Here is a 26,752-nt window from a genome sequence, read left to right on the forward strand (position 1 = left end):
GCGCGGGTCCCGCCGCACGGCCCCTCGGCTGGGTGTGTGGTGGTGGTGGGGAAAAAAACCCCAACCCCACAATTTCTTGAGGAAAGAAACGTCTGGAAAAAGGTTCGTTTCGCGAAATACCACCACAAAAAGCCGGCGAGTGAGGAGGTTGCGTCATTTCTGCCGGCGGCCTCCCCCCCCCCCCCCCCCCGGCCCGGCGCTGCCTCCCCTCGGCCACGCGCAGCGCAGGCCCCGCTCCCCCCGCCCCGCTGCGGGGCCGCGCTCGGCCCCCATTGGCTGCGTCTACCGCCACGTGCCGCGGCGCCCCCTCCCTCCCCTCCCCTCCCCTCCCCTCCCTCCCTCCGCCGCCTCCCGCGGAGCCGTTACCTGCGGCGGGGCCGCGCCGCCCTCCCGCGCCCCGATGCGGAGGCGAGGCGCCCGGACCGAGCCCGGTGCAGGTAGGTGGTGGTGGAGACCCGCCGCCCGCGGGTGTGTAGGCGGCGATTTGGACGGAGGAGAAAGGGTGGGTTTGGTTTTTTTTTTTTTTGGGGGGGGGGGGGGGAGGCCGGTGCGGCGGAGCGGGGCCTGCGGGTGTGGGGAGCCGGGGTGCTGAGGGGGGTGTGTGTGGTGGTGCTGAGGGGGCTTTGCCCTCAGAAGCGCCCCGGCGGCCTGTGTCGCTGCTGAAAAGGGTCTGAGGCGCCGCTGGGACGTGAAGGCACCAACGTTTGGGGGTGTTTTTTGAGGGGGAGCTGCGTCCCGGAGATACTGAGGTGCCAGGGGGCCGCCGCTCCCTCAGCGGGCCGGGGGTGCCCGGACGCCTGCGGGGTCAGCCGGGCCAGGCCGCGGCGTCCGCCCCGCTGCGATGTGGGGCTGAGGTGTTTAGGATGTGCCCAGCAGCGCCTGTGCTTCGAGGTCTCTCCCGGGGAAGGTGAGGAGATGCCAGGCTGGGGAGGTCTCCGGGTGGTGAGGTGGTGGTTGGGAGTTCTCGAGCGGATGGGCGATGGAAGCCAGGTCTGTCTTGGGCCTCTCCTGGGAGGGAGAGGAATGTAGTTGGGTCTGTGTCGATTTGTTCTTATGAAATGAAATGTATAGGCTTCTACTTGTCTGTGGGTTGCAATAGCCTTTTTGTGGGTGACTTTGTCTTTTCTTGCTTGGGAGTGATGCAAATGCAAACCAGAGCTCTGCCATTTGCTGCCAAAACCTTATTTTCTTATCACTGCTCAGGAAAGAGTTTTTTGTGCTGAGCTGTTCTGGTTTTGGTCCCCCCCCCCTTTTTTCTTCTGTTTCAGTAGATAAGGTCAAAATATAAGGCTGATAGAGATGTTTATTCTGCAGCTCTCTTTAGTTATGGAAATGAATGGGAAATGTTCATAAAATTACTGGGGGTAAACAGCTTTCCTGTGGTATATGGCTGGTTTTGCGTCATTCTGAGAAAAAGGGTAAATAAAGGTGCATAGTTCTTACTTTTCTAAAGAAAACTTGTTGAGATAAACGCTCTTTATGTGTCTAAAGTAGATACGTGTTTTTAAACACAGCTTACGATGGGGCTGTACAGATGCAGTTTAGAAGTGGTGCGCAGTTTTCCTGCAGACTGTTATTCCATCTGTTTTGCTGCAGTGAGCTTACTATCTCCCTTCTAGATCACACAGCAGGAAACCTTGAGCTGCAGCCCAAGCCCGCTGCTAGCTGGACAAGAAGGAACAAACGTAGGGAATTTCACTGAAAGGTCAAAATGCAGCTGGAGAGTAGTGTGCACAAGTGCACTGGCCGCTTCCCTTGGGCTGATGAGAAACGGGCTTGTCCTGCCTCTGGTTTCCTGGAACTTCTTGGGATTTAGCATCCTCCCTTCCGTAGAGTTTGATTAAATTGGCCAAATGATTGACAGGTCGTTAGGGGCAGGATGTAGGAAGACAAAGTGCAATAGCAGAAACTTCCTTTCACTGAGGAAAAGGGGCTAAAATGTTTAATTTTGTTTGCTTTCCATACGTCCGTTTAGGTAATGAATGTGGAACGTGCCAAGATTGCTGCAGAGTTGGGGTGTTTGGAGGGTGAGTTATCTTGTTTAGATAAGAGAGCCTGGAAAACTTAAGTAGGTCTTGAGTTTTGATAAAGGCTAGGTTACTGAACAAGACCCAGCCAATCCTTCAAATTTGTCATGGAGTAATTACCAAATTACAAGCAAGTCTGTACGAAACTTACTCAAACACAACAGATTAAAGCATCTGCAGCGGGCACATCCAGCGCTTCAAAACTGCACAACCATAATTTGGACATAGGACTTCAGGGTCATGGAAGAGTCTCCTCTGTTGCAGGCAACTCTCTCTCATAAGGTCATTCATAAATTATTAAGGACTTTCTTAAAACTTGTGTAGGCTGTTATTTTCCATTACTCCCATGGGAAGGCTATTCCTTTGCTGCTCAGGAATCTTTTGCTTATAGTCCATATTTATTTATGACGACTTTTTCCTGTGTGCAGACATTTTGTTTGAATTGTTTGCTTTCGGCATTGGTGTTTACGTGTTTGGTGTATCTAAGGACAAACTCTCAACCTGTTTTGCAAAGCTAGACAAACCGAGCTCTCTGTTCTTCTTGGGAGCAGCTCTTCCTTCACCCATCCCACCACCTGTCTCTGCAACCTGTTAGGTCCTGAAGACTTGAATTCAGAAGTTAAGCACTAAAACTGGTTCCAGCAATGTTCTTTGCTATATTGCAATTTCCTTTTAAGCCTTTTCTTCATGGGAGGCTTTTTGCATCTCCCCTTTTGCTTCTGTAGGTTCAAGTGTGATTTTTACCATGATCTTTTGGAGTGTTAGATGATACTGTGGTAAAAATGCTGCTGTACTATTAACATTGTTCCATAATTACCAGTTGTTCGGTGCTATTCTGCTGCATAATTCAGGTGTAATATGAAACATCTTGGCTGTGTAAGTCTGCTGGCATTTTTCCTTAGCCCAGCAAAGATTAATGCTATGCCCTGTCTTTTCCGACTGTTTCTTTTAGGGAAGGCTTACTCCTCAAACTTCCCTTGTAAGGGGAAAGACCTGATTTGTTTTGGCTTCCTTGTGGGGGCTCGGAAGTACCTTCCACTTGTGCTGGATGAACTTACCCAGCTGGTGGTGGGTGATATGCTGATACACTGTGCTCTCTTCCTCCTCTCCTGGCTGGTGTGGCTCTTCCTCAAAGTCCTGGAGCAGAGCTGTGCTTCCACAAGTGCAGGGTCTGTGGGCCTGGGGAGCAGGATGTTCTGTGGAAAGAAGCATGTGAGGTTTGCATGGGAGGGGGTTCCTGAGTAGCAGCTGCCTGCTGTTAGGCTGCAGTTCGTTCTTCCTGTGTGTTTGCTAGCTTTAGCAGATGCTGAGTGGCTGACCTCAGGTTCTGAACACCCCAAGCAGACAGGCCAATGTTTCTTACACAAGTAACATGAAAATGAAAACTGGGATTTGCTCTAAAACAAACAAAAAAAACCCCCAAACCCCCTGTGAGGGTTGCTCAAAAGCTTCCTCTGCAAGAAATAAACTTATCTTAATACCACAGTGTTCACAACAGCAATGCTTTAACTCATCTGTTTCTCCAGCTTGGCTGGAACACTGACTTTTTGTGGCTTGTTTGGGAGTCAGAAAAATTCTAAAATCTGATACTGTTTTTGTCTGTTGCAAAGCATCAGCTGCCCGCTTAAGTGTTGAAGCACATCTTGTTGATATTTCTTGTGTTTATGCATTATGGATTTTTGCTGTTCCTCACTTTATAGCAACTGAAAAAAGTTTCACAGAAAAGCTTAGAAAAGCTTGGGAAGCTTGACTAGAGAAGAGGGGGCTGAGGCGGAAGTGAAATCAAGAGGGTGATCCCTGTTTGGAACATGCAACTGTCATTTAGAACCTTACTAAGACTTCTTCGCCTATAAAATTATTTTAGTAGGCACTATTAATATTCAAAAAGCTTCCTGTGAATGCTGCTGAAAGGAAGTGATGGTGTTACACTCTGAGTATCTCCAAGCTGATAATTGGACCAGATTTGAGCTGGAACAAATTTTTTTGTGTTCAGTCTGGATGACCCAATCTTAAGAGCAAGTTGTAGCCTAGATATGTGTATCCTTCCTAAAGGAAAAGACTGGGCAAATAGACACAATAATGTAAGGTTATTAATTATTTCATGAGTTAGTTGGTGGTTGATGTTGCAAAGAGGATGTAGGAATGAGCTGTTAAAAAATTAGAAGAAAACACGAGTATCATAGGGCAAGGAGAGAAAAATGATGATGCCTCTAAGGTACTATCACTTCTTGCTGGTGTTCATGCCTCCAGGCAAAATATTTTTCACCTGCGATTCTGTCAGTGCACTTGAGAGTGTCAGCTGCTCTGAAATTTTCATTTACTCCTCCTTTCACTTTTTGCCAATTGTATCCACATGTATAGGATTCAGTATTATGTTCTCATTTTCTGAGGAGACAGATCTTGACCAAATGAATTGCAGATTGTACAGATGACATTGGTTTTTACTTTTCATTGTCTGATTGAAAAGTCTTACCAGTAGAAGTTAATTTTGTAAGATACATTATGCACTGAGGTAATCAATGTCCTGTTGTAGGTGCTTATAACCATGTTATAGGCTAAACTTTCTGCTGTCAAGGATGTATTCTTTCTATTGACTTTACTAAATTAATGAAAACAATGGACTCTACTATTCATCAGAACAGGCATGTCTGCCAAATGCTTTTTTCATTCAATAGTAATAGGTGCTAAGTAGATAATATTCAAAGAAAGTTTATCAAATACTGAAATACTTGTACCAACTTTACTGTGGTGTGTATGTATATATACACACCGTGGTATATATAGTTGCAACTGAAGAAATAATTGACAGAAGTCTCTAATTTTTAACTTTAGTTCCAGTTTTTCCTCTGGCAAGAAGCTGTCAGTCCCTAATCTGCAACAGCTTCCTGGCTGCTGTCTCTTTGTCTTGTGACCATTTCTGCTAGGAAGTGCTAGGATGATGATCAGAGGATTATTTGAAGATAAATATCCAACAGTTAATATGTTGCTACAGATTATAATGCAGGAGTCTCTCATGCCTCAGCATGTTCCTGATAAGTCTGCCTCAAATCTTTAATATCTCTGGAATTTTTCCTCATGCTTATGGTTTTGAGGGATTTTTGTCATGTACCATTGAACAAGGGTCTTAAAGAAGGTATTTCAATGTTTACTGTGTTTAAGAAAGAGATTTCCCAATCAGAAACAGTTCCTTTTGGGATAACTTGTCTGTCCCTCTTCTTTCCCCACTTTTTCCTGAGTATTTTGTCACTATGGGCAAATGGGCCAATTCAGATAAAAGGCTTTTTACTTACCCTGTATAGGTTTTAAATACAATTTCAACATCTGGGCAGCTTCTCAGTTAGCTTTCCTGGTCTCTTAAACCTGTGTTTAAAATTTGCAGTCACTTCTGCAGAAGTTGTTGGAAAGTGAGGCAGTCCTTCACTGTGTTGCAATTTCTGGAGTGCCTCTTGCTAGAGGATGATCGTATGTTGTTCCAGGTTGATTGGTTTTTTAATAACAAATTCTTTTAAGTTACGAGAGAATATGTTTCAAAATTGGTTTTGTATTTAAGAAATACTCTGTGTTTTGGATGGATAAAAATACCTCTAAGCCATTGCAGTTGTAAGGTAACAGTTTGACTGTACAACACTTGTAACTGCGGAGTCCTCCATGTATAGTGGGTTGCACAACTAACTGTTCTTAGCTTCAGCTTTTTTATTCTTTGTATTGCCGTTTTTTCCTCCCTGATTATTATTGGGACGGGGCTTGATTCATTGTTGATTTAAAAAAAAATAAATTGTTTAGCATGATCTTTTTTTAAATGGACAGAGGTTATTTGCAAAATTTATTTCATTATGGTTTATGGTTTGCAGTGAAGAGATGATAAAGTTTGAAAGCATAGGAAGGATCTGAAGGTATCATGGGTTGATCAGGAGACTTGGAAGGGAGAGTCCTGGAGGAGGGACACCCCTGGGGGACTTGTGGGCCACCTATGCCAGAGCAGGTAAGCTGGTAAGAAGCAGAGGAGCAGAAGAAACCCAGTGATAATCACAGAGGAGCTGCAGACAGAAACCGTTATGCACATGACCCCAAGCTCCTGCCACTGCCTGTCCCCTCCCCAAAGGACTTGGGATGGGCTCTGTGTAACCTGTGGCAGAAATAAGGGAAATTAAGACAAGGAGGGGAGAAGTGTTTGGCTTAAGTTTAGCCTGTAGAAAGGGAAGGAAAGGTGTTTTCTGATGGGTTAAATTGTTTTTCTCATTATTAGAATCACTGATTGGAAGTTGTATTAATTGGCAATAAATTATATTACTTAAAAATTCCCGGAATCAAGATGGTTTTGCCCATTAAAGAGAGTTGAACACATCTTGAAGATGTGGGAGGGAACTGAGAGAGTTTTATACTGATTTCTGAATCAGTTCTTTAATGACTTTCTTAAAAAAAGAACAGAGGATAAAGAAGTTAAATTTTTCATATTCTTAGGTTTCTTCAACTGAGAGGCTCTGCTTAACAGATGGCTCTTAAACATTTTTTTACATCTGTTTAAAAAACACAAAAAACCAAACACAGAATCTACCACCTAATTAACCATCATTTTCTTTTTTGTTTTACATCTCAGCCCTTGTGTTCAATCTATATGGGTTTCAATACTATAGAAGCAAACAAAATTAATCCTAACTATAAATTTTATCAAACTGTTTTTCATATTGTTACATAAATTAATAACATTCTATTCAAATATTATATCAATCTTGAAAACCTTAATGAAAATTAATATCTTATCTATTTGGTCAATAATGAGGCTAGATTAAAATGTGTAATCTTTTCATGGGCACAACTCTTGCAAGTAATCACAGACAATAGTGTTGTAGTTGTCAGGTATTTTTGTCATCTGTTTTCCCCAAATGTGTCCTAGGAAACAATCTGTAATCAGTTTAAATTTTCTTAAATGTATTCTTCTAACTCCTTGCATAAGCAGTATGTCTGTGGGCTTTTTTGTTGATTTAAAAAGCCTCAGAACAGGAAGTTCATGGAGAATTAATTGCTGATAATGTGCACAACATCTCAATGAAGAGTATCTTGCTCAAGTTTATTCCATGCAAAAATGCCTTCTCTGCCTTTTAACCTTGTCTTTCTTTTTTGAAACATAAATGTTGCTCAAAACCAAGTAGCTTTCATTTTATCATTTACTGGTTTTGGAAGTATGTTTCTTAAGTAATTTATGTGTCTCTGATTTAGAGGAGGGGACATGAAATGAGCAGGTGTTTTTGGGTGTTTTTGCATTAGTTTTACCTTCTGTTTCACTGCCTGCTCGATCCCTGTTGTCCTTGATTAGTAATTCCTTTATATAGGTGTGACTTTCAGGTTTCAGTTGCTGTGAGCTTTACACTGCAAGCATCTTGATCTTGTTACATGAACTTCAAAGGCTGCATTGTGCAGAGAGACCTTGAGATGGACTGTCTTTCGAATGACTCTACTGTTTCTACTACTTCTGGTGGTAGTGTGAGAGGGATAGTCAACTTGTATTTTCATCACCTAGGGGCTTCAGGTGTTGTCCAAGATCATGTTGTGCTAGATGCTGTACAACTGTAGAACAGAAGATGGCTCGTCCTGCTGGGCTTTCAGGAGTGGCTTGCCTAGGGTAGCTTCCCCATGGGCTGGGGTAAGAGCAAGTAGTGAATAACAGTACAGGTACTTGCGTAGATCTGGGGGATAAGCTTCTGCATGAAGAGTTACCGACTGACAGTAACTGTCCATGCTGGTGCTTCGTCTGTGCCTGCACAGTCAATTTGGTACAGTACCTGCCCACATAAAATGCTGAGCTCAACCGTGGAGGCTGTAAACTGGACCCTCGGTGTGGGGAGGTGGGAACATGCTTGGATTGGTAGGGTAAAGGAGATAGGTGGAAACATCCCCTGTGTGGGGTTAAAGTTCTGGGGGCTAAATGGAGGGGGGGGGGGGGGGGGGAGGGATGTATGTATATGCCTCATTCCACACTCGTATGCAGGCTGGTCTGGTCCTGTCTCCGTGGCTGGTAACACTGTTGGCACCCAAAAAATGGGGCTGAGAGTCCTTGTCTTTGTCTTTAGGTAAATCCAGGTGTTGTATGCAGTTTTTCAGGGTGTGGCAGTGATCATGTGCAACTTGACACGTGCTGCTTTTTAGTTCTTGGCATTCCCACGTAAAAATACATCCTGAAGACTTAAATTAATTGCTTCTGAAATATTCCAAGTGTGGAAATTTTGTCTACTTAAGAATAACAATGAGACAAAAGTAAATTATGGTGAAATGAATAACACCACAAAAAGCTTTGGAGTGTATTCCTACTGATGGACAATTTAGCTTTCGCAGCAGCTTTACACAGATCACTTAAGTTCAGTAGATGAAAAGCAAATTTAAGTCCCTTGAGTCCTCACTCATTACACCACAATGAGTAGCTATGGAAATGTCAATGCGAAATGTGATTATTGTGATACAGCATTACTACTGAGACATCTTGGGTACGCAAATTGAGACATTTGCATTTATGGCTCCCAAAACAACTGTAGCACTGCACCTTTCTGAAAGGGTGCAGTGGTGTTTGCCAGTGGTGTTTGTATGCAAACAACAAAATCTGGATGCTGTAGGCACAGCTTGTCTTTGGTGCTTGATTTCTGAACTGCCATGGTTCTCTCTGTAAACACATAGGTTTGTTGTGGTTTTTTGTGGTTTTTTTTTTTTAAGCTCAGGAAGACTGTGGGGAGAGGTGCGCTTTCAGGTGCTTGTTACTGCTGATCTTGCTCTTCTGAGCACTTTTACGCCATTCCAGCCAGTGGAAGGTGCTTATTGACTTAGATAAGAGTGCAGGATCAAACCTTGGGTAATTTTAAAAAAATGTTGTGCTGGACAGATGTATTTTGACTTGATCTATCTATCTGTCTATGTATATTGAGTTGATTAAGAAAGGAATTGTCTGAAGTAAACTGACAAAAGTCAACCTGAAGTAAACTGTTGCAAATGAAATGAAAACAGTGTTTCAGTTACATAGACAAATTAAACAAAACCATTGAGCATACTAAGAGTTGCACTTGGAAAGATGTGCTGAGGTGATTAATTAAATTCTGTGTGTTTCCTTGTTCCTTTTTGCACATTCAGGATGAGTGAAGCAACTGTTTGGGGATGACTGGAATTTATTTTGCTCAGAGGCAGGGAAGACTTTCTGATAGCACTTGTTTATTGCAGTCTTGCATTCCTTGTTAATCCCTTTCTGTCTTCGTCACTCTCCAACTCTTCAGTTTCTTCTCCATCTTTCAGATTTCTTGCAGCCTTCCCTTTTCTTTGCTTTGAAATGCTTCATGAAAGGTGCATCTGTTGTAGGACCTCTGCATACAATTCTGTGGTAGGAAATTCTCACCCTTGGAAATCATTAAAAGTGTGCTGTTTGCAGACCACTCTTTGATGATTTATACAGCAGAGGAGATTGGCCGTGTCATTGTGTGCTGCAGGATGATTCCAGGAGTATGTCAGTGCCATTAGGCAATAAAAAGTTTTATATACATTGAGCAGTCTTTCACAGCATGTCTTTCTGTAAAATTATAAGAGAACCTGGGTCCTAGAATAGGAGAGACTAATTTGCAAAGAAATAAAAACCTGCTTTGAACAAAGCAAGGGCAGTGAGGCTTTAACCTTACCCTTGTAATTCAGGCTGTAAAATGTTATGGATTTGATTCAAACTTCTGGAAAATATGTGCATAATCTGGAGTGTGTTCCCTCATAAATGTTACCAGTACCAGGGCCAGACCTCACTGTGTCACTTAGTAGTACGTTGTTGCAATGATTTCCTGGTAGCAGGACTGACTGATTCTTTTGTGGAGAATCTGTTCTGATCTAGGTTCCTATAGACTGTGATCCAGTTACCTCTTTATGTTTTTTACCCGAGAGAGAATTATTACCTGCATTGTTCTCTAGTGAAAATGGCTGAAGCTTGTTTCCTGCTTTTTATTCAGCTTTTTTTCTTTTTAAAAAAAAAGAAAAGTTCAATTTTATACTTCTCCCCAGCCATGTATGTAGAGATCTGTGGAACTGACATGTAATTATTGTTTTGCGGTATGTTGTAGCTTAGGCACATGCAGTGTTCAGTGAACACGTCCATGCCATAAGCCATCCGTGTTGGTGAGCGATCCCCTTCCCTTTTGCCAAACAGTGCTGAGTGCCCCTTTTTTGTGCTGGTCTGAGCCAGTCTCCTCCGAGGTGATGTGGCTGTGTGTACTCTCTGCAGTATGTGGAGCAATTCTGGAGTTTCCACATGGTCTGCAGGCCTTGTTCATGCTCTCCTCTGCAGCTCTGCAGCATCTTCTAATCACTGCTTGTCTCGTGTGCCACATGTGACTGTGCTGGCAGGCTCCATGAACTGGGGCTGCTGCCTGTGCATGCTGGCAACACGATCTCTGTGGATACCTGTCGTCTCCAAGATGTGTTGGTATGAAGGTGCTGGGTCCCCAGGTAATGATGAGGGGTGCTTAGTTGCCTTGTCTGCATAGTGTGGCAGGAAGGACGTGTGTCATACCTGGAATATAAAGTGATGGTGCAAGTCCCGCTGGATTGGCACTGGGCATCTCAAGGTAGAGCAGTTCAACTTGGTGATCCATAACTGGCACATATGGTCCTTATAACAAATTCTGCTGATGCACACTAGGCCTTTACCCATGTGGACTTGACTGATTTGCTGCAAATCTTAGCTGAGAGCAAAGTGGACTTGCAATGCAGATGACTGGGGTTGTGGTGTCCACACCCAGTTTTGCTCCTCAGTGCTGTTTTTATTCAGTGGTGTAGATGCAGCCAGTAAAGATGAGGTGTTGCTCTGAGGAAATGAGCTTGTAAGGCTTGATAGGTTCCCTATGACCTGCTGTCTTGTGTCCTGACAGGTTGTGTGGAAGACTGGAGCTGGATTTGATTTTCAGCTTAACTGCTAGCATTCTGAGGGACCTAGGGGTGTCACTTAGCCCTTGGGTTTCGGTTTACCCTGTTCCAAGACAAGCCTAATGGTACTGACCTTGGTTTGTACAGTGATTTCAGATCTGCTAAAAGGTGGTGTTTAAGGTATTGCTGCTTTGTGACAAAGGCCTACAAACAAGTGTGACAGCTCAGAGTCTGTGCAATTAATAAATACAGGTAGGTGGGTAATTTGAGGTAATTTGAGGTTCTTGGTATCATAATAACCAAGTTATGTATGCTTGAGGTAAGTGGTGAAGTTTTCTGTTGGCAAAAACCATTTAGGCTTTTTTTTTTTGCCTTGCTCTGTTTTGTGGGTTATGATCACTTGCAGGTGACTCTAGAAAGCATCACTTAACTGTTGTCTGCTCTTCAAAGGACTTAAGATGCTGATGTTGATCTTTATCTCTCCTTGTCCCACCCTGTCTCACAATAGTTTGTGGCTTTTGACCTTCTACCATGTATATCAAATTTGTTAATGAGAAATGATGTGTGACTGCAAAGAGAGACTGACTTTGAGTCATCTTCTGAATTAGATATCCCTGAAATTTCAGTGGGCTGGTTTTGAGATCTGGAGGGGATGCTTCTGTCTCATCAGCTCCTTCATCCTGATGTTTAAGAATGTCAGTTGTTTGTCCAAATAAACAGTGTTTTGAAGTGGCAATACTGGGTAATTCAAATGGGTCATATAGCCGTATAAAATAAAAGGAGGTGGAGCAGAAAAGAGAGTGTGGAAGATCATCCCTAGATAAAAATCTTCCCTTAGCCCTGTTTTTTTTAGGAGTTCTTGTGACAGAGCTCTTGGCAGGAGAACAGAAGAGCCTGAACATCTTTGCGGTGGAGAGCAGAGAGGGTTAAGCACTGAGATCAAAGTCAAGGAGTAGGGCTGAACTCCTCCACTGTGGAGGATCAGGCTGCACCTTTCCATGGTTGGCTGATCAGAGGGAGTGCTCCTTTGGGAGGTCTGCGAGGCAGGAAAAACGCTTGCCTGTGTCCTTTCTCCTTTGAGGGCAAAACCAGCAGGCTTGTATGGGTAGGTATTGCATGGTGTTTCCCTGTTTGCTCACATCTTTGGTTAGTGGCAGCAGCCTGTGAGAAGTTGATGTGCCAGCCTGCATTTTTCTTTCCAAAATCAGAATTGAAGCATGCTGATAGAAACTCATGGGAGCTTACAAACAGTAAGCAGAAAGATTGCTTCTTGTTAGCTAATAATCAGTTACCTGCCCACCTGTGAGGGAGCACTGTGCACTCCTGCTGTGTTCACAATATTTGTTGGAGGGGAGCCGTTGCTGCAGACAGGAACTGCTCTTGTGCTGTGTCCTGGTTTTGGCTGGGGTAGAGTTAATTTTCTTTCTAGTAGCTGGTACAGTGTTATGTTTTGGGTTCAGTATGAGAAGAATGTTGATAACACATTGATGTTTTCAGTTGTTGCTAAGTAGCATTTATACTAAGTCAAGGATTTTTCAGCTTCTCATGCCCAGCCAGCAAGAAGGCTGGAGGGGCACAAGAAGTTGGGAGGGGACACAGCCAGGGCAGGTGACCCAAACTGGCCAAAGGGGTATTCCATACCATGTGATGTCATGCCCAGTATGTAAACTGGGGGGAGTTGGCCTGGGGGGCGGGGATCGCTGCTCAAGAACTAACTGGGCATCAGTCAGTGAGTGGTGAGCAATTGCGTTGTGCATCACTTGTTTTGTATATTCCAATTCTTTTATTATTATTATTGTTATTTTATTATTATCGTTATTATTTTCTTCCTTTCTGTCCTATTAAACTGTCTTTATCTCTATCCATGAGTTGTACCTTTTTTTTTTTTTTTTTTTCTGATTCTCTTTCCCATCCCACTGGGTAGGGGGGAAGTGAGTGAGCGGCTGTGTGGTGCTTAGTTGCTGGCTGGGGTTAAACCACGACATGCTGGCAGCCTCCTGGTCCTCCTGTGTGCCAGGCAAAATTTCCTGCACACCCTCTTTGGTGCTTGCTGTTGGAAGTTGCTGACCACGTTGTTGGGGCTTCTGAAGACATCAGCAGTAGATTCAGACCAATGATGAGACAGATTTGCTTAACCTTGGGGAAATTGGGGCGTTGATCTGAAATATGGACTCCGGTTTTGAGGATGGGATGGTTTGTACAGGTTCTGCATGCTGGGAGCGTGCTTGAAGTCTGCAGGCTAGCGTAGTGCTTGGACATTTTGATTCAAGGATCATAAATGGCCTAAGCGTACTGTGTAGATTTTTTTTTTTTTCTCCTGTCTGGAGTCTAATAATTCCTCAAACAAAATGGTGTTTGACCAGGATCAAACAATGGTGCTTGACAGTAACTGATAATAACTGCAGTTATTAGACTTCAGGCTTATGAATCATGCAAAGACCTATACCTGGCAACGTACGTATTTTTATAATCATGTCCTAGCGGTGCATCTGAAATGTGTATGTTCTTTATCACAAGGAGATCAGGAGCAATTCAGTATTCCTGACAAGATAACTAAGAATCACAGTCTTCTCTGGGAAACAGAGTAAGTTAACAGTCATTGGATGTCCTATGAACTTTTTCCAATTCAGCAAAAGTTATGATCATTTTTTTTCATTCTTTCTTACAGCAATGCTGAGTGACAATAACTCTGTGAAGCTGAAAAGTGATTGTTCACCTCCTGTGCAATGGTGTAAGGTGGCTGCACATGAAGATGAGAAGACCGAGCTGGTTTTTAAAAGGTACTCGCAAGTAAGTGTCATTGTCACAGCAACATAGAGGTCAGTTGCTCTCCCCCTAGCTGGACAGTTACAAAAAGGATGCAAAAATCAAGGGATGAGATTGCCACAGGAACTGAATGGAGGGTTAGGCACACAGCTTTCCTTGGGGCACCTAAAACACTTTGAGGAGCCTAGGCTCTCTCGTAGTAGTACCTGTTTTCCCAAGCCAATATGAGATCCCAGTACTTTGCTGACAAGTGTTTCCGATCTTTTTTGTATCCAGATAAGTAACAATGCCGAGGCTTTTGTGCAGTCTGATAATTGAAGAAATTGAAGGGCAGTGGATGTTTAGTGGGTATTTTGGGGAGGTGTCCCCTCATAGTTAATTTGTTTATGAAGACATCTGGAATACTACATCACAAAATCTTACTCTGTTTTTTATATTTTGACATCAAATTAAAATTAATGAGTGTGTGCTAGTATACATCCAGAACCACATTTTAAGCCAAAAAAGTTCACTACTGCGATGCTTCTCTGCCACATGAATTTTTAGGTCTTAAAGCTTAAAAAACCCAAAGCCAAACTGTTATATCCACTGGTGTTTTGAGCATCTGAATAGTGCAGCCCCAGCTGAATCTAGAGATATTTGATAAAACTCTGTGGAGGAAAACCAGCCTCATTAATCTGCTGTGAATCCCTTGTTTTCTGCCAGTCAGCCGATTTCTAGGAGTTGCAGCCTAACATGCTACTGAAGGTTTTAGACCCCCCCTATCAGTGCAAAATTTAATTTAGTTAAAGCAGATGTGAGAACAGTGCTTCTTTTCCAGTGATCACCTTTTTTGCAGCATATACTGCAAATTGAGTGCCAGGGTTGCGTCTATTAGTCTGTATGGTACAAGGTTTTCTAAAAAAAAAAAAATAATCTTGGAAACCAGTATTATCTTCATCTGAAAGAGTTTCAAGAAGCACTGAATACTTAGTAGGTTGTATATTTTTTATGACTTTTAAACAAATGTCCAGTCCTTAGGAAACCATAGGAAATTAAAATCAGTAATAAAGGTCAAACTACATACTTGAGCAACAACCACAACTCTAACCAAAGAATGGTGCAATTTTTGCAGATTGGTATAGACATGAAATGAGCCAAGTGAATATTTGGAAATCAGCAGTGAGATTCCTTAGGAATGAGAACTTAGTAGAGCAAAAATATGGATAGTCGATATTACTCAATTTTAAAGTCGATTGGGTTTTTTTTCTTCTGCATGTTTTGGGGGTGCAAATAGCTAAATTAGGCTTTTCAACATACACCTGAGCATCTAAATTCTGCATTTGGCCTGCCAGTGAATTGAAGGTTTTGTGAGTGGTGGTTGTTGGCCCAAAATCTTGCAATTTGAAGTTCCAACCTTTTTTTAACTTGCATGAAAAGACATATTTCAAAATAGTTGCGCTTTAAAGTAGGAAAACAAAGGTCACTTTTTGTTTCTTTGTGACGAGAGCTGTTTGACCCATCAGAGATGCAACTGAAGTCTATGATGCAGGCACAGAACTGCATAAATCAGAGTGTCAATATGCAACATTTTCCTTATCAAAGCATTTATATATGGTCATACTTTCCTGCAGATACCTCTGAAGAGTTGTGAAAGAGTTGCAGTGAACAAAGCAATAGTTTATCTTGGTTTGAATCAAGAGCAAGTATTCACCTGAAGTTCTTCAACTGTCTTAAATTTGTTTAAAAATACTCATTTAACAGTTGATGGATTGCTGGAAAAAAAGTTGGTTTGTTTCCCCCCACTCCCCACCCCCCCTCCTACCCCTACACCCTCCTGTTTGTTTTTAGATTTCTTGCACTGTTTGTGGTTGGAGGGTGCTTCCTTTATATCCTCAAATTACATTTTGGCCCTGAAGAATGTGACAGAACAAAAATGCCGTATGTGGACCTCGATCGTGTAAGGGTTGGTATTTTTGGCTTTTTTTTTTAACTTGGCTTAAAAAAAGTTATTAATTGACAATAAAAGAGTTATAAAGATCTATAAGAAAGACATAGAATGCTGAAATTATCCTAGAGGGAAAATATATTTTGCTTCATTTCATGCCACAGAACTTACATTTTTTTTTTTTTTGTTCTTGTGGAGTGACAACAGAAGTGCATAGAGAAACTTGATTTTTAGGGGTAAAATGAGGTAACTGACTGTTAAGAATAACATTTGAAATGGACATGTCATCATACTATCGTGTCAGTGCACATGACACTGATGATCTGAAAATTGATGCAAATGAGAAGTAACATACTTTAAAAAAAAAAAGCCCCAAGCCCAATATGTTAAGCCAAAAGTTTACTTTTACCTAGGTCAGTTCCCCAGTTTGCTTTGCCTTGTAGTTGTTCAGATGTTTTTGGAATCGCAGGGCAAATGTGCAGGAGGGTGCAGCTCTTGGTTCATTTATTTATTTAAGGTAGCAGCTACTTACTTCAACTACAGTTTTGCATGTGGCTTTTAAGCTGGTGTAACATGCCAATAAAGCTTTCTCTTAATTCTTGGTGACAGTTCTCTGCCTTTGCTACTTAACGTGCTTGCTCTTTATAACAGTACTTAACTTGGCTTTGAATGTCTCAACGCTAAGACTCAACTTAGAGCAGAAGCTCTGATTTAAGATAGTCTCGTCTTAGCATCACTGCATGTGCATCCTCCCTCACCTCCCACCTTCTTCAGTGCATGTTTTTCCCCTTCTGAGCCTCTTTGCCTCCCCTTTTCTTCTCATTTGACTTATTTATTTTCTCAGTAACATATTCTTTCTTCTGAACAACAAAAACCTTAAGCCAAGCAAGCTTAAAGACTGTATGGACTGTGTTTATCGTTGTCTCATGATTCATTTTGTTTGTGTTAGATGCAGGATGAGGAAATAACATTGCTCTTTGTCTAGTTAGGTAGTAGCTGATCACAAACTGTTTGGGGCAGTTGTCAAGTGATTGGCATTAATTTTTACTGGTAGGATGCACAACTATCAGCCTTAAAAATGAGGCTTTTCCAAAGATGTGTTGACTCTTGCTGGCACAGTACAGCATGAAGTGCTCAGTTGTGCCTTGCCCAGGAAGAAGTGTGGTGGTTATGCCCAAACTTGCAGAGGCCTTTCTAACAGTGGCAGAGGCAGTTCTGTAGAGCTATCTTGTGCTTTTTTTAAAAAAAAAAAAACCAAAAACAAAACCAAAAAAACTTTCCTCCTTGTGCACCCAGATACACACTTCGCTTTCCTTAACAGTACAGAACAACTGAGTTAGCACTAGATTTGAACCTTGACTCTCTGGCCCCTGTCTTTGCTCATGTGTTTTTTTTAATTACACTGGAGGAAAGATCAGCAGAGTTGTATTGAGGAAGAGAACATGCAAAAAGATTTTATTTTAACTGGTAGAAATAATACCTTTGCTATTTTTCTTCTTCCTAACATCAGATACTGGCTTGCCGCTACAGATTTCTAAAAAATGTACATGAATAGTTTTTTGGGTGGTTTTTTTTTTTTTTGAATGAGCCAGATCAATGTGTGGTTTTATCTGACAGCTTAATCTTTTTATGCAACATAGAACTGTAGTCTTTTATTTTGGTGACTAGTCTTTGAAAGAAGACCTGAAACCCCCCTACCTTGCGTTCCTTTTAAAGTTGTGTTTTCGTCATTAGCAATACCACTTCAGCAATACTTATGGAAGAAGTGTTGCTTCATTTTGATTAGTAAGCAATCCCAGCCTGCCATTTCACAGAAGTTTTACCCAGTGGATGTGTCCCTGGTAAAATCCTACTGCAGGCAGAATTCGGGTCATGCAATTGAGCAGCGGAGTAGAATTCTGCTTGCTGCTGAATTAGATGGGTAGAGGTACGTCTAGATTTTTTAATCTGTTTTTGTAAATAACAGTACAAGTGTTCTGAAATAGCTCATTTTCACTTACCACTTTTACTAGCCTAATTTATTCTTTAGAAAACCTCCTATCCAGATTTAAGTGATTGGGTGGAGAGGCGTTCCTTTGCAGGTATCTGCATTTGAGCGAATGCTTTAAAAAGTCTTGTATTTCCATGTTTAAGCCTTCTTTATAAACCCCTGTGTTTGCTAAACTGCTGGTGGTCAGCTGGTGGGTTGCATTAAGAGGGCTTTGTATGTTCCTGAAGCTGGCTTTTCTGACTGAAATCATGCATGTTTTGTTTCAGAGAGCACAACAGTATGCCAGCGCTGCATTGCAGGAACAGTGCCGACCTTCTTACGTAAAGAAAGAAATGGGAAAGTTATTTGCAGAGAAATATCGCATGGACATATCTCCCTTTGTAAGAAAAAATGTAAATGAAGAAGAAGCTTTATTTAAATATGAACCTCCTTTTGGATTCCACAAGTTCTTTGATAAGCTTAAAAATCTCCTTGAACTCTTACCTGAGCATGATTTACCAGAAGATTTGAAGTCAAAACACTGTAAGCGTTGTGTTGTTGTTGGCAGTGGTGGAATTCTTCATGGATCAGAGCTGGGTCACTTATTGAATCAGTTTGATATTGTTATAAGGTATGTAATTTTCATTTAAGGATTTCAACTTCTTCAGCTTTATGAGCCGACTTTGGTTTTTTAGCGGAAAGTATCTCCAACATTTATGCAATTTATAAGGCTATTTCTGAAAGTGCTTTTGAGAAATTGTCTTGTGACTTGATGGAATTTGAAGTCTTGCGAGCAAAATAAATTGTCACATTCACAAGGCAGGAATTCAGTGTAATTATTTTTGGACTTCAGATACAAGAAAACATGGGCAAAAATGAGATAGAAACCAGTGAAATCATAGATAAGTAGACAATCCTGGTTTTATCTGTTCATACGTTTAAGCTTTCAGAGGTAGGCTTTAGGACTAACCCCTGCCTTTTTCCCATTGGTTAGTTGGGATGCTTGTTTGAAGGATTTTTATAACAGCTATTTCAAACACAATAAGTATTAATTGGTGTTTTAGTATACAGTTTGCTTACACACTGTATAGCATGCTTGTCCTTTCTTATCTTTACAAGATCAGTGCATGCTTTCTATGATTACCTGTGTTTTCTAATGTCTGAATTAAAAGAATACATGCTCTGTATTTGTGCCTTCTGAGCATTACTGTTTGAACTCTCCTTCTTTGTATTTTGAATCATGTAAAGTCACAAATAAATTTAATACAAACATTTTCCCAAGTTGCTTTGTAAACTAAGACTTGCTCTTAAAAAGAGGAGACTTGATACAGTGAGTCAGTGGCTCTTATACAAAGGTAAACAAACCTGTCAGCATGTGGAGGGGCAGAGAACTTGCATTAACTGTTCTCTGAAATTAGGACTGGCAGCATGAAGGTGACTTTTCTGTTGATACAGGAAAGTTTGCAGGACTTACACTGTTCTGCAGAACTGGTGGAGCTGGATGAGGCTGTTCTTGCCAGCAGTGTGCTAGCATCTGAAATTTTTGGTGAGCTGCAATGAGGTAAACCTACAGGATGCATTACATTGTATTGAAGGGATAATTTGACTGTCTTTCTGTGTGTAATACTTGTGTGTGTGTGTATTTGTATATATATAAAAATGAAGGCAACTTGGCGATTTCCTGTGTTTTCTTTCCCTTCCTCTTTTAAGCCTCTCTGAGTTGGCACAAGGCAATGAATATGAAATTCTGTGATGCTGTTTTAAGTTACTTTTCTGTTCAAGCTTTTCTTTTTGAAGTTTTGCACTTGTGCCAGTTAATTCAGGAATAGAATTGGCTTCCTCTCAAAGGTAAGGGGTAGATGAGTGTGTGAGGTAAGGAACACGGAGATACTGAGAAAACACTGTATTCCGCTCTGTTAAAAATCTGTGGGCCAAATACAAGTTCTTTGCTTAGAGTCTGATGTTTTAATGAGATTGTAACTCATGCTTATTACATACAGTTTCTCTCCATTGTGTTTGGTTTTTGTTTGTCTTTTTTGTTAGATTAAATGATGCACCAGTTCAAGGATACATAGATCACGTTGGTAACAAAACTACTATACGGATGACTTACCCGGAAGGAGCCCCACTTTCTGAACATGAGTATCCTCCTGCTAGCTTGTTTGTGGCTGTTTTGTTTAAAAGTGTTGATTTCAATTGGCTTCAAGCAATGGTAAAAAATGAAACCTTGGTATGTAATGTAGCAGTGTTATGTACCTGTGGTTTTTGTTTGGTTGTTTTTTCTAATGCTTAAGAAGCTGACTGATCTGTTACTTTCTGGTTTATTATACTAAGGATCTTTTATGTAACTTTGTGTGTTTTTTTAGCTCTGTCTCCTAGTTACAGTTGGTACCAGCATTCATGTTGAAGCCCTGTGCTGACAGTAACATTTTTTTTTTCCTGCAGATATTGGTGGTTTGCACCAAGCTACGTGACATATTGAGTGTTCACTAAAGTGGAATTCATTTCAGATTAGGTTTAAGTGACTTGTTCAAGTCTGCAGATCCTGAAGTAGGAATGAGACTTCTGGATACCAGTCATTTTTTTTTTTTTTTAACAGCTAAAGTCTGTGCTGCTACAATAGGCATACATGCAGTTAATGTGTAATTGAAGCATCACAGTTGTTAGTTCACATTTGTCTGTGCTTCCAGAATTAAGACAACGTTTATTTCTCACTGAATATTTAAAGAAGAGCAGAGATTCCTAAGGAACTGATAGAAGGGTTCCATGTTTCCAAACGCTCTTTAAATTGGTGGTTTTCACTTCTTTCAATTTGCAGGCAGGTAATTTCTGCAAGTTGAAAACCAGTAGCTAAGTTTCTCTGACCACAGATTGAAAACAAGTGCTCTAAATTTTTGAGAGAGATTTAGAAGAAAGCCTGTCAAGTTTCTTAATAGTTTGATACATGCTAGTTTAGGTACTCAAAGTTCCCTTCTTAATTCTGTGATTTTTATAACATGAGAGCATATGGAAGGCCTGTTTAATATTGACCATGACTGTCTACTATTACTTTAGCCCAGAGTGTGTGGCTTGTTTTGAATAATCTGAGTATGTTTTGTAGAGGGTAGTTTTTCCTGAATGCATGAATTTGCACAAATTTAAGAACTTCTGCTCCCTGATTTTTTTTTTTTTTTACCAGGGATGAGACAATGTTGGTCTATGACTTTCCCTGCAGCAGTATGGTAATTTTGATGACCAGCAGCTTTCTAACTTGAGTTGAATCCTTAACTTACTTGTCTTACAAGCTATCTAGCTATTTCATGTTTTAAAGTTTGGTTTTGAAGAATGACTAGTACAAGGATGGCTTTCTGTATTAAAATTTGTTTTGGGGGGATCGGAAGAGTGATTGCTTTTCGGCATCTGCAGCATCCTCTGTTAGTGAGTTAGAAGATTGAAGTATGTGCTTTAAGAAAAGAGTACCTTTTCTTGTTTTGCATGGCTTAGGGGCAGATCTGCTCATTCCCACCTTCATGCTTGCTCTGGTGTTTTTGCTGGTGCAGAGCGCCAGTTTTGGGAACTGATCTGGAAATGGGCATACTGGAGAGAGTCCACTGAAGGGCCATGAAGATGCTTAAGGGACTGGAGTACCTCTCCTATGAGGAAAGGCTGAGAGAGATGGGACTGTTTAGCCTAGAGAAGAGAATGCTTGGGGGAAATATTATTAATGTGCATAAATACCTGAGGGAAGGATGCAAAGAGGATGGAATGAGGCTGTTTTCGGTGGTGCCCAGTGACAGGACCAGAGGCAACAGGCACAAAGTGAAACACGGGAGGGTCCCTCTGAACATCAGGAAACACTTTTTTTTACTGTGAGGGTGACCGAGCACTGGCAGAGGTTGCCTGGGGAGGCTTTGGAGTCTCCATCCTTGGAGATTCCCAAAAGCTGTCTGGAGATGGTCCTGGCCAACTGGCTCTAGATGTCCCTGCTTGAGCCGGGTTGTTGGACCACTTGACCTCCAGAGGTCCCTTCCAACTTCAACCACTCTGTGATTCTGTGAACTGAAAACATACTTCTCCTTTCAAATACTAGGCTTTCAGTTGGATCAGCTCTCTGGGCAGGTATTGGTACTTCAGTAAACTGATTCAGAGTATGGGTGGGAAGATGGGACCATAGCAACCTAGATTTCATCAGTTTAAGCTGCTCTAGGGTTGTACCTTAAAGCCTGTTGAAAAAAATGTAGGTCTATGTTGCAGCTATAGCAGTTTTATCATTTGCTTAGTGTTACCCATTATATGGAAAGACTTGTAAAATAAGCCTGATTTAGTATATTTTTTTTCCATTAGCATGCATCTAATTGACTGCAAGTGGCATGAGATCAGAATCTAGCTTGCTGAGCCTTGCGTAAACCCTCTTCTGAAGTGTTACATTTATCGCTAGGTGGATGCTGTCAAACAACAGCTGTTCATGTCAAAGCCTGAGCAAAATTGTTTTAAATCCAGTGCTTGCCTCAGAACGCCTGGTTAATGTTTGTGGAAAACTGTGGTTCCCTTTCCCACTTCTTTAAATATTGGTGCCTGCTCAGTTGTGCTGGGGAAGGTCCAAAGAACTGGAGGTGCTGGTAGATATGTTGACTGATTAAACACAATGTGCAGTTAACTACTCAGAATAAACAACTTTTCCCTCTCTGCAATTCCAAATACTTCGGAGGTTTTTCTTCTTTTGGGTCAGTCACTTGAGCTGTATACCGGTATTCCTGAACCACCTTAGCTATAAACTGTTTCCTGAATTTCTCAGAATCACTGATGAATTATATAACTTGTGTACTGTGTCTGCCATACACTTTTCAAGTCTCAGAGTACCCCTTTGCTGAACTATTTTTTTCTTTCTCTTAGCCTCTGTGGGTGCGACTCTTCTTTTGGAAGGAGGTTGCTGAGAAAATTCCTCTTACATCAAAGCAGTTTCGGATTCTGAATCCAGTCATCATCAAAGAGACAGCTTTGGACATTTTACAGTTCCCTGAACCTCGATCAAAATTCTGGGGTTGGGATAAGGTAAGAAGTTTTCTTTTAGGAGAAGGAGACTATTTAATACAAAGTAAAATAAGAAACTGAAAAAAGTTTTGGGCTTTTCGTTCAATATAGTTTCTCTGTGCAGTTTCAGAGCTGGTCTCATGTAATAGGGAAATTAATGCGCTCTCAAAAGATGCTTGTATTTTCTCGTGTAAAATCAAAGTAGGATTTCAGCTCACCTTTTTAGATGAGGTATTATGCCTGTGCATGCTGACGTGAAATTGCCTGTCTTACAAAGCATTCAGGTGCAGTGAGACATAAATTCATTCCAGTACAGTGTGTTCACTCGCACATCATTGTGGCTGGTGTTAAATATTCAAAACATGCATTTGATGTATGTTAAGTGTGTTAAGAGCAGCCCTGTTAAGTCAAAGCAGCAATCGGCTATAGACAGATGTGTCTCCAGCTGCAGGGAAAGCAGAGAGTATGGAAACCAGACCAGTGTAAAGCAACCTTCCAACTGTTGGAATTGCTATGTATGCCAGTGTGCTCCATAACAACTGATGGGTATATCCCCCCACTATGTCCTTTGCTCCAGCAATAGTATGGAGTGATGAATTGCCCAGTTTAATTATACACTGCATTTTTGTTACTTTAATTATTTGTTTGAGAAATTGGATGTCACTAGTTCTCTTGAACTATGAAAAATACTAAATAACCACTGTCTTTCACCTTTTCTGTGAAAGCATTTAATGGTAGCATTATTTTACAAATGTTTGAAGGATCTTCTCACCTTTGTCGAAATAACATAACATACCAAGCTATGTATCTTTTAGTTGTATCGTAGTATACTTGCCTTCTTCACAGGTTGTTCAGTGAAAAGTCATATTCTGAAGAATGCTGTTAGAGAGCCTCTTGCTCAAGACTGAAGTAGGCATACATCAAGAAATGTCAAGTTTAATTGCATGTCAGGAGTTGTTTGAGTGTTTGGAGTGAGGGTTCACTTGTATTTTAACTACATAGTAATAGGGCAACTTGCCTTCATAGAAAAAAAATTTAGTGTTGACAGCCAGAAGTCTTGTTTAAGGCAAATACTTATGCTGTATTAGTATTTGGCCCTGAAGTTTTTAGTTTTACTTGATCATTTAATTGATTTTTAGTTTTAGTTGTAATTGATTTTAGTTTTAATTGATTGTTTAATTGATTTCAGTTTTAAGTGAGGAGAGGGAATAGACAAAACCATAAAATTTTGTAAAGTGTTTATAAAAACTGGCAAAGGAGAATGTTTGAATTCAGCAGGCTTTTTTTTTTCCTCCCTCTTTAGAATGTACCTACAATTGGGGTCACAGCAGTTGTTCTGGCCACACATTTATGTGATGAAGTGAGCTTAGCAGGATTTGGATATGACCTTGATCAGCCCAGCACACCTTTGCACTATTACAACAACCTCTGCATGGCTGCCATGAACGGACAAACTATGCACAATGTGACAAGTGAAACAAAATTCCTGCAAAAACTGATCAAAGAAAAAGTTGTCAGAGACCTCACTGGGGGGATACATTGTGAATTCTGTGGCAAAGGCAGCTAGTGATTGAAGTGCAGCACGGTTTGGATTTGTTAAATTTCCAGAGGTTCAGCTGAAACAACCTTTTCACTGTTCTAAGTAGTAGTTTAAAGTGTGTATAAAAAGGATGTGGAATCTCTGCTGCCTTTTTTAACGTCAAGTTCAATTTGTTGGACTTTTAAATTTATTTTGATGTCAGATTTTCTTTGCACGTTTTTGTGAATAACTATGTAAATACAACTTGGAGTTGAAAGAGATCCATTTAAAATATTTAATGTTTTAAGTTGTCTGAAGAAAAGCAGAGTTTTTGTTTTCAGATGTATGGTACGCACAATGCTAGCCTGAGTTGTCTAACAGCATACAAGAGTTATTTTCCACTGAACTACTGTCTTCGTCAATCCAGTTCTTGGTGTAGGACTCCTTTTCATGCATGCCATGAAAAGAAAGGTGTATGCTTCTCAAGTCTTTAATTTCTTGCAACTTGAACGTTTTGTTTCCCCCTCAAGTATTTGTATTCTTTTGGTTTTGTGCTAGTGTTTTTTTGGGGGTGGAGGAGGAATGTGGGAGTGGAGGTGAAGGAAGAGGAACTGTTGTGGCAACAACTGAATAGTAAGTACTTTGGCTTTCATGATTGATATTAAAATCATTGATGCATTAATGTATTGGGTTAGAATCCTGCTTTATCATGAAGCATGTTTGGGCCCAGGGCACACTATAAGAGGATTTAGCCAGTAGGAGGCTTTCACCTGAACCAGATCATTTGTCATTTCCATTCCTTAAGACCCAGATAAATGTTTCTAACTAGTTGATTTGCAGCAGAGTTCACCTACCCCAATTAAAGAAGTGGCATTAATACAAAATCTACCCTTTTTTTTTTTGAGTGACTTGAAAATTGCTGGTTCTATGAAACACTGGTTTGTATGAATCTTCCATTTAGCAATAATAGAATCTATGACTAGGTTAAAATTTCCCTTGGTTTACTTTATGATCCTTAAGTAATTAATTGCAGATATCGTAACCTTAATAGTTCACAATGATGATAACCCTTATGAACACTAGTGTTGACTATTTAATTGAAGGGAGAGGTAGAGTTGTTGGCTTTCCTGGATCAGCTTTTAAGTCAGCAATTGGGTGAGTGTGTATAAGTTAAGAAAATCACTTTCAGCAAGTAGTATGATCTAGTAGGAAGCTAGATAACTGCTGAAAACAGCATACTTAAAAAAAAAAAAAAAAAAAAAAAAGCTATAGATATATATTCTTGTGACTGGAAATCAGTGCATTGCAAAGAAACTGGACTGTGCAGATCTTCTGTAAGCAGGTTTTGATGTTCACTTTCATTTTGTTACTAGTAGAGTAGTAGGTATAACTGTGTTTGCACTGAGTAGTGTTGTTACTCAGTCTACAGTATGTGAAAAATGCCTCCTGCCTTTATACTAAAAGGCAATAAAATGACATCAAATCATAAAGCATAACTCTGAAGAAAGTTGTGGACCTCATCTTTTGTAAGTCCCATGTACCTACATGTCCTTGAAAGCCAGTTGTGGACAGTGAGCAAATTTGAAAATCAGATTCTTGTCTCTGACACTGTTTGTGTTTATAGCAATAATATTAATCTAACTTCTCTGTGAAATGCATTAATTTTTGTACTAGCAATAAATTTCTAGTCTTTGTTTTTCTTGTAAGTATAATTATATTGTTTAATTTAAAAATATTTCAAGTGTGAAGAGTTTTGTACAGATAGTCTTTTAGTTAACGTATTAAAATGCACTAATTACTTTCTCCTGGTATTTAAACTGGAAGCGAAGTACCTTAATTTCATTTGGTAATAGTGAAATTTTGGAAGATTTCAGAATGTGTGTGTTGGGAGGACATCCTGAATACACTGGAAGTATGTGTTTCAGAGCACTTGGTTCAGTAACTTGAAAATAATCAGTTGATTAATGTAAATGCCAATAGCTTTTTGGAGATGCTGTATTTACTGTCAAATTCTCGAATTAAGTTGATGTAGGATTAGATTGTTTTCCCACCAGTTTTATGGCTTGTGATAAAACATTGTTCTCTGTGGTAGTGTATACTGCATTGAATATGCCTGCACAGACTCGACCATCCGTGAAATGGCAGCAAGTTCAGGTTGCAAAAAGCAATAAACTGATGAAACCACTTTCTACTTACGTATTTGTCTCACAGTTTGGAATTTGTTTTGCCTCCTTTATTAAGGATTTTACATGTCTTACTCGTCTGATAGAAAGTCTTCATACAATCCCAGGCCCTCAAGAAGAGAGGAGTTAGTGGCTGATGATAGCCTTCTCCTTTCATTTATGCCTTTTTAATACTTGTCAGTGGAGTTATATCTCTCTGGTGCCTGGAAGAGAGAATCCTTCTCAACACTGACCATATCGTAGGCTTCCAGGATTTTAAAGATCATGTGGATGAGAATATTTCAGACTGGGTTATAGCACTGGCCTTAAATTCAAGGGGGGGTGTCCTTCAGTGGTGGAGACAAACTCTGGTGTGTGCTTCAGCCTTGCTGCAGGTGAGATAAAAACAAAAAGCTGTGTGTGTCTCTGTTGTGTCCCAGATCTTATGCTTTGTAAAGAATCTGCATCATCCCTTGTAGATATTCCTTAATGGTG

General features: G+C 40.7%; 1 protein-coding gene across 16 annotated transcripts; it reads left to right on the forward strand.

Moving 5' to 3' along the window:
- Positions 1-303: 303 nt before the first annotated feature.
- Positions 304-26,290, forward strand: ST3GAL5 (ST3 beta-galactoside alpha-2,3-sialyltransferase 5). Of its 16 annotated transcripts, none has more exons than XM_030018826.2 (8): positions 354-437; positions 5,879-6,009; positions 13,573-13,684; positions 15,501-15,615; positions 17,854-18,197; positions 19,610-19,796; positions 22,439-22,597; positions 23,880-26,290. In XM_030018826.2, exons 3-8 carry the CDS (start codon positions 13,575-13,577, stop codon positions 24,141-24,143), a joined length of 1,179 nt encoding a protein of 392 aa, XP_029874686.1. In that variant the 5' UTR covers positions 354-437; positions 5,879-6,009; positions 13,573-13,574; the 3' UTR covers positions 24,144-26,290. The 16 variants fall into 16 exon arrangements, with proteins under 16 accessions (XP_029874660.1, XP_029874709.1, XP_029874686.1 ...); XM_030018792.2 differs by lacking the exon at positions 5,879-6,009 and adding an exon at positions 1,976-2,027 and having other exon boundaries at positions 368-437; XM_041124925.1 differs by lacking the exon at positions 354-437 and adding an exon at positions 7,546-7,647 and having other exon boundaries at positions 5,891-6,009.
- The last annotated feature ends 462 nt before the right edge of the window (positions 26,291-26,752 follow it).

Source organism: Aquila chrysaetos, chromosome 1 (assembly GCF_900496995.4).
Source record: "Aquila chrysaetos chrysaetos chromosome 1, bAquChr1.4, whole genome shotgun sequence".
In the NCBI taxonomy this organism is placed as follows: Eukaryota; Metazoa; Chordata; class Aves; order Accipitriformes; family Accipitridae; genus Aquila; species Aquila chrysaetos.

Bases quoted from the DNA above. Each gene is read 5' to 3' on its own strand.
- ST3GAL5 (XM_030018792.2), top strand. From the start codon at position 1,979: ATGAATGTGGAACGTGCCAAGATTGCTGCAGAGTTGGGGTGTTTGGAG. The intron at 15,616-17,853 runs GTTGGTATTTTT...GTTTTGTTTCAG, and splicing joins TGGACCTCGATCGTGTAAGG to AGAGCACAACAGTATGCCAG. The intron at 19,797-22,438 runs GTATGTAATGTA...TCTTTCTCTTAG, and splicing joins TGGTAAAAAATGAAACCTTG to CCTCTGTGGGTGCGACTCTT.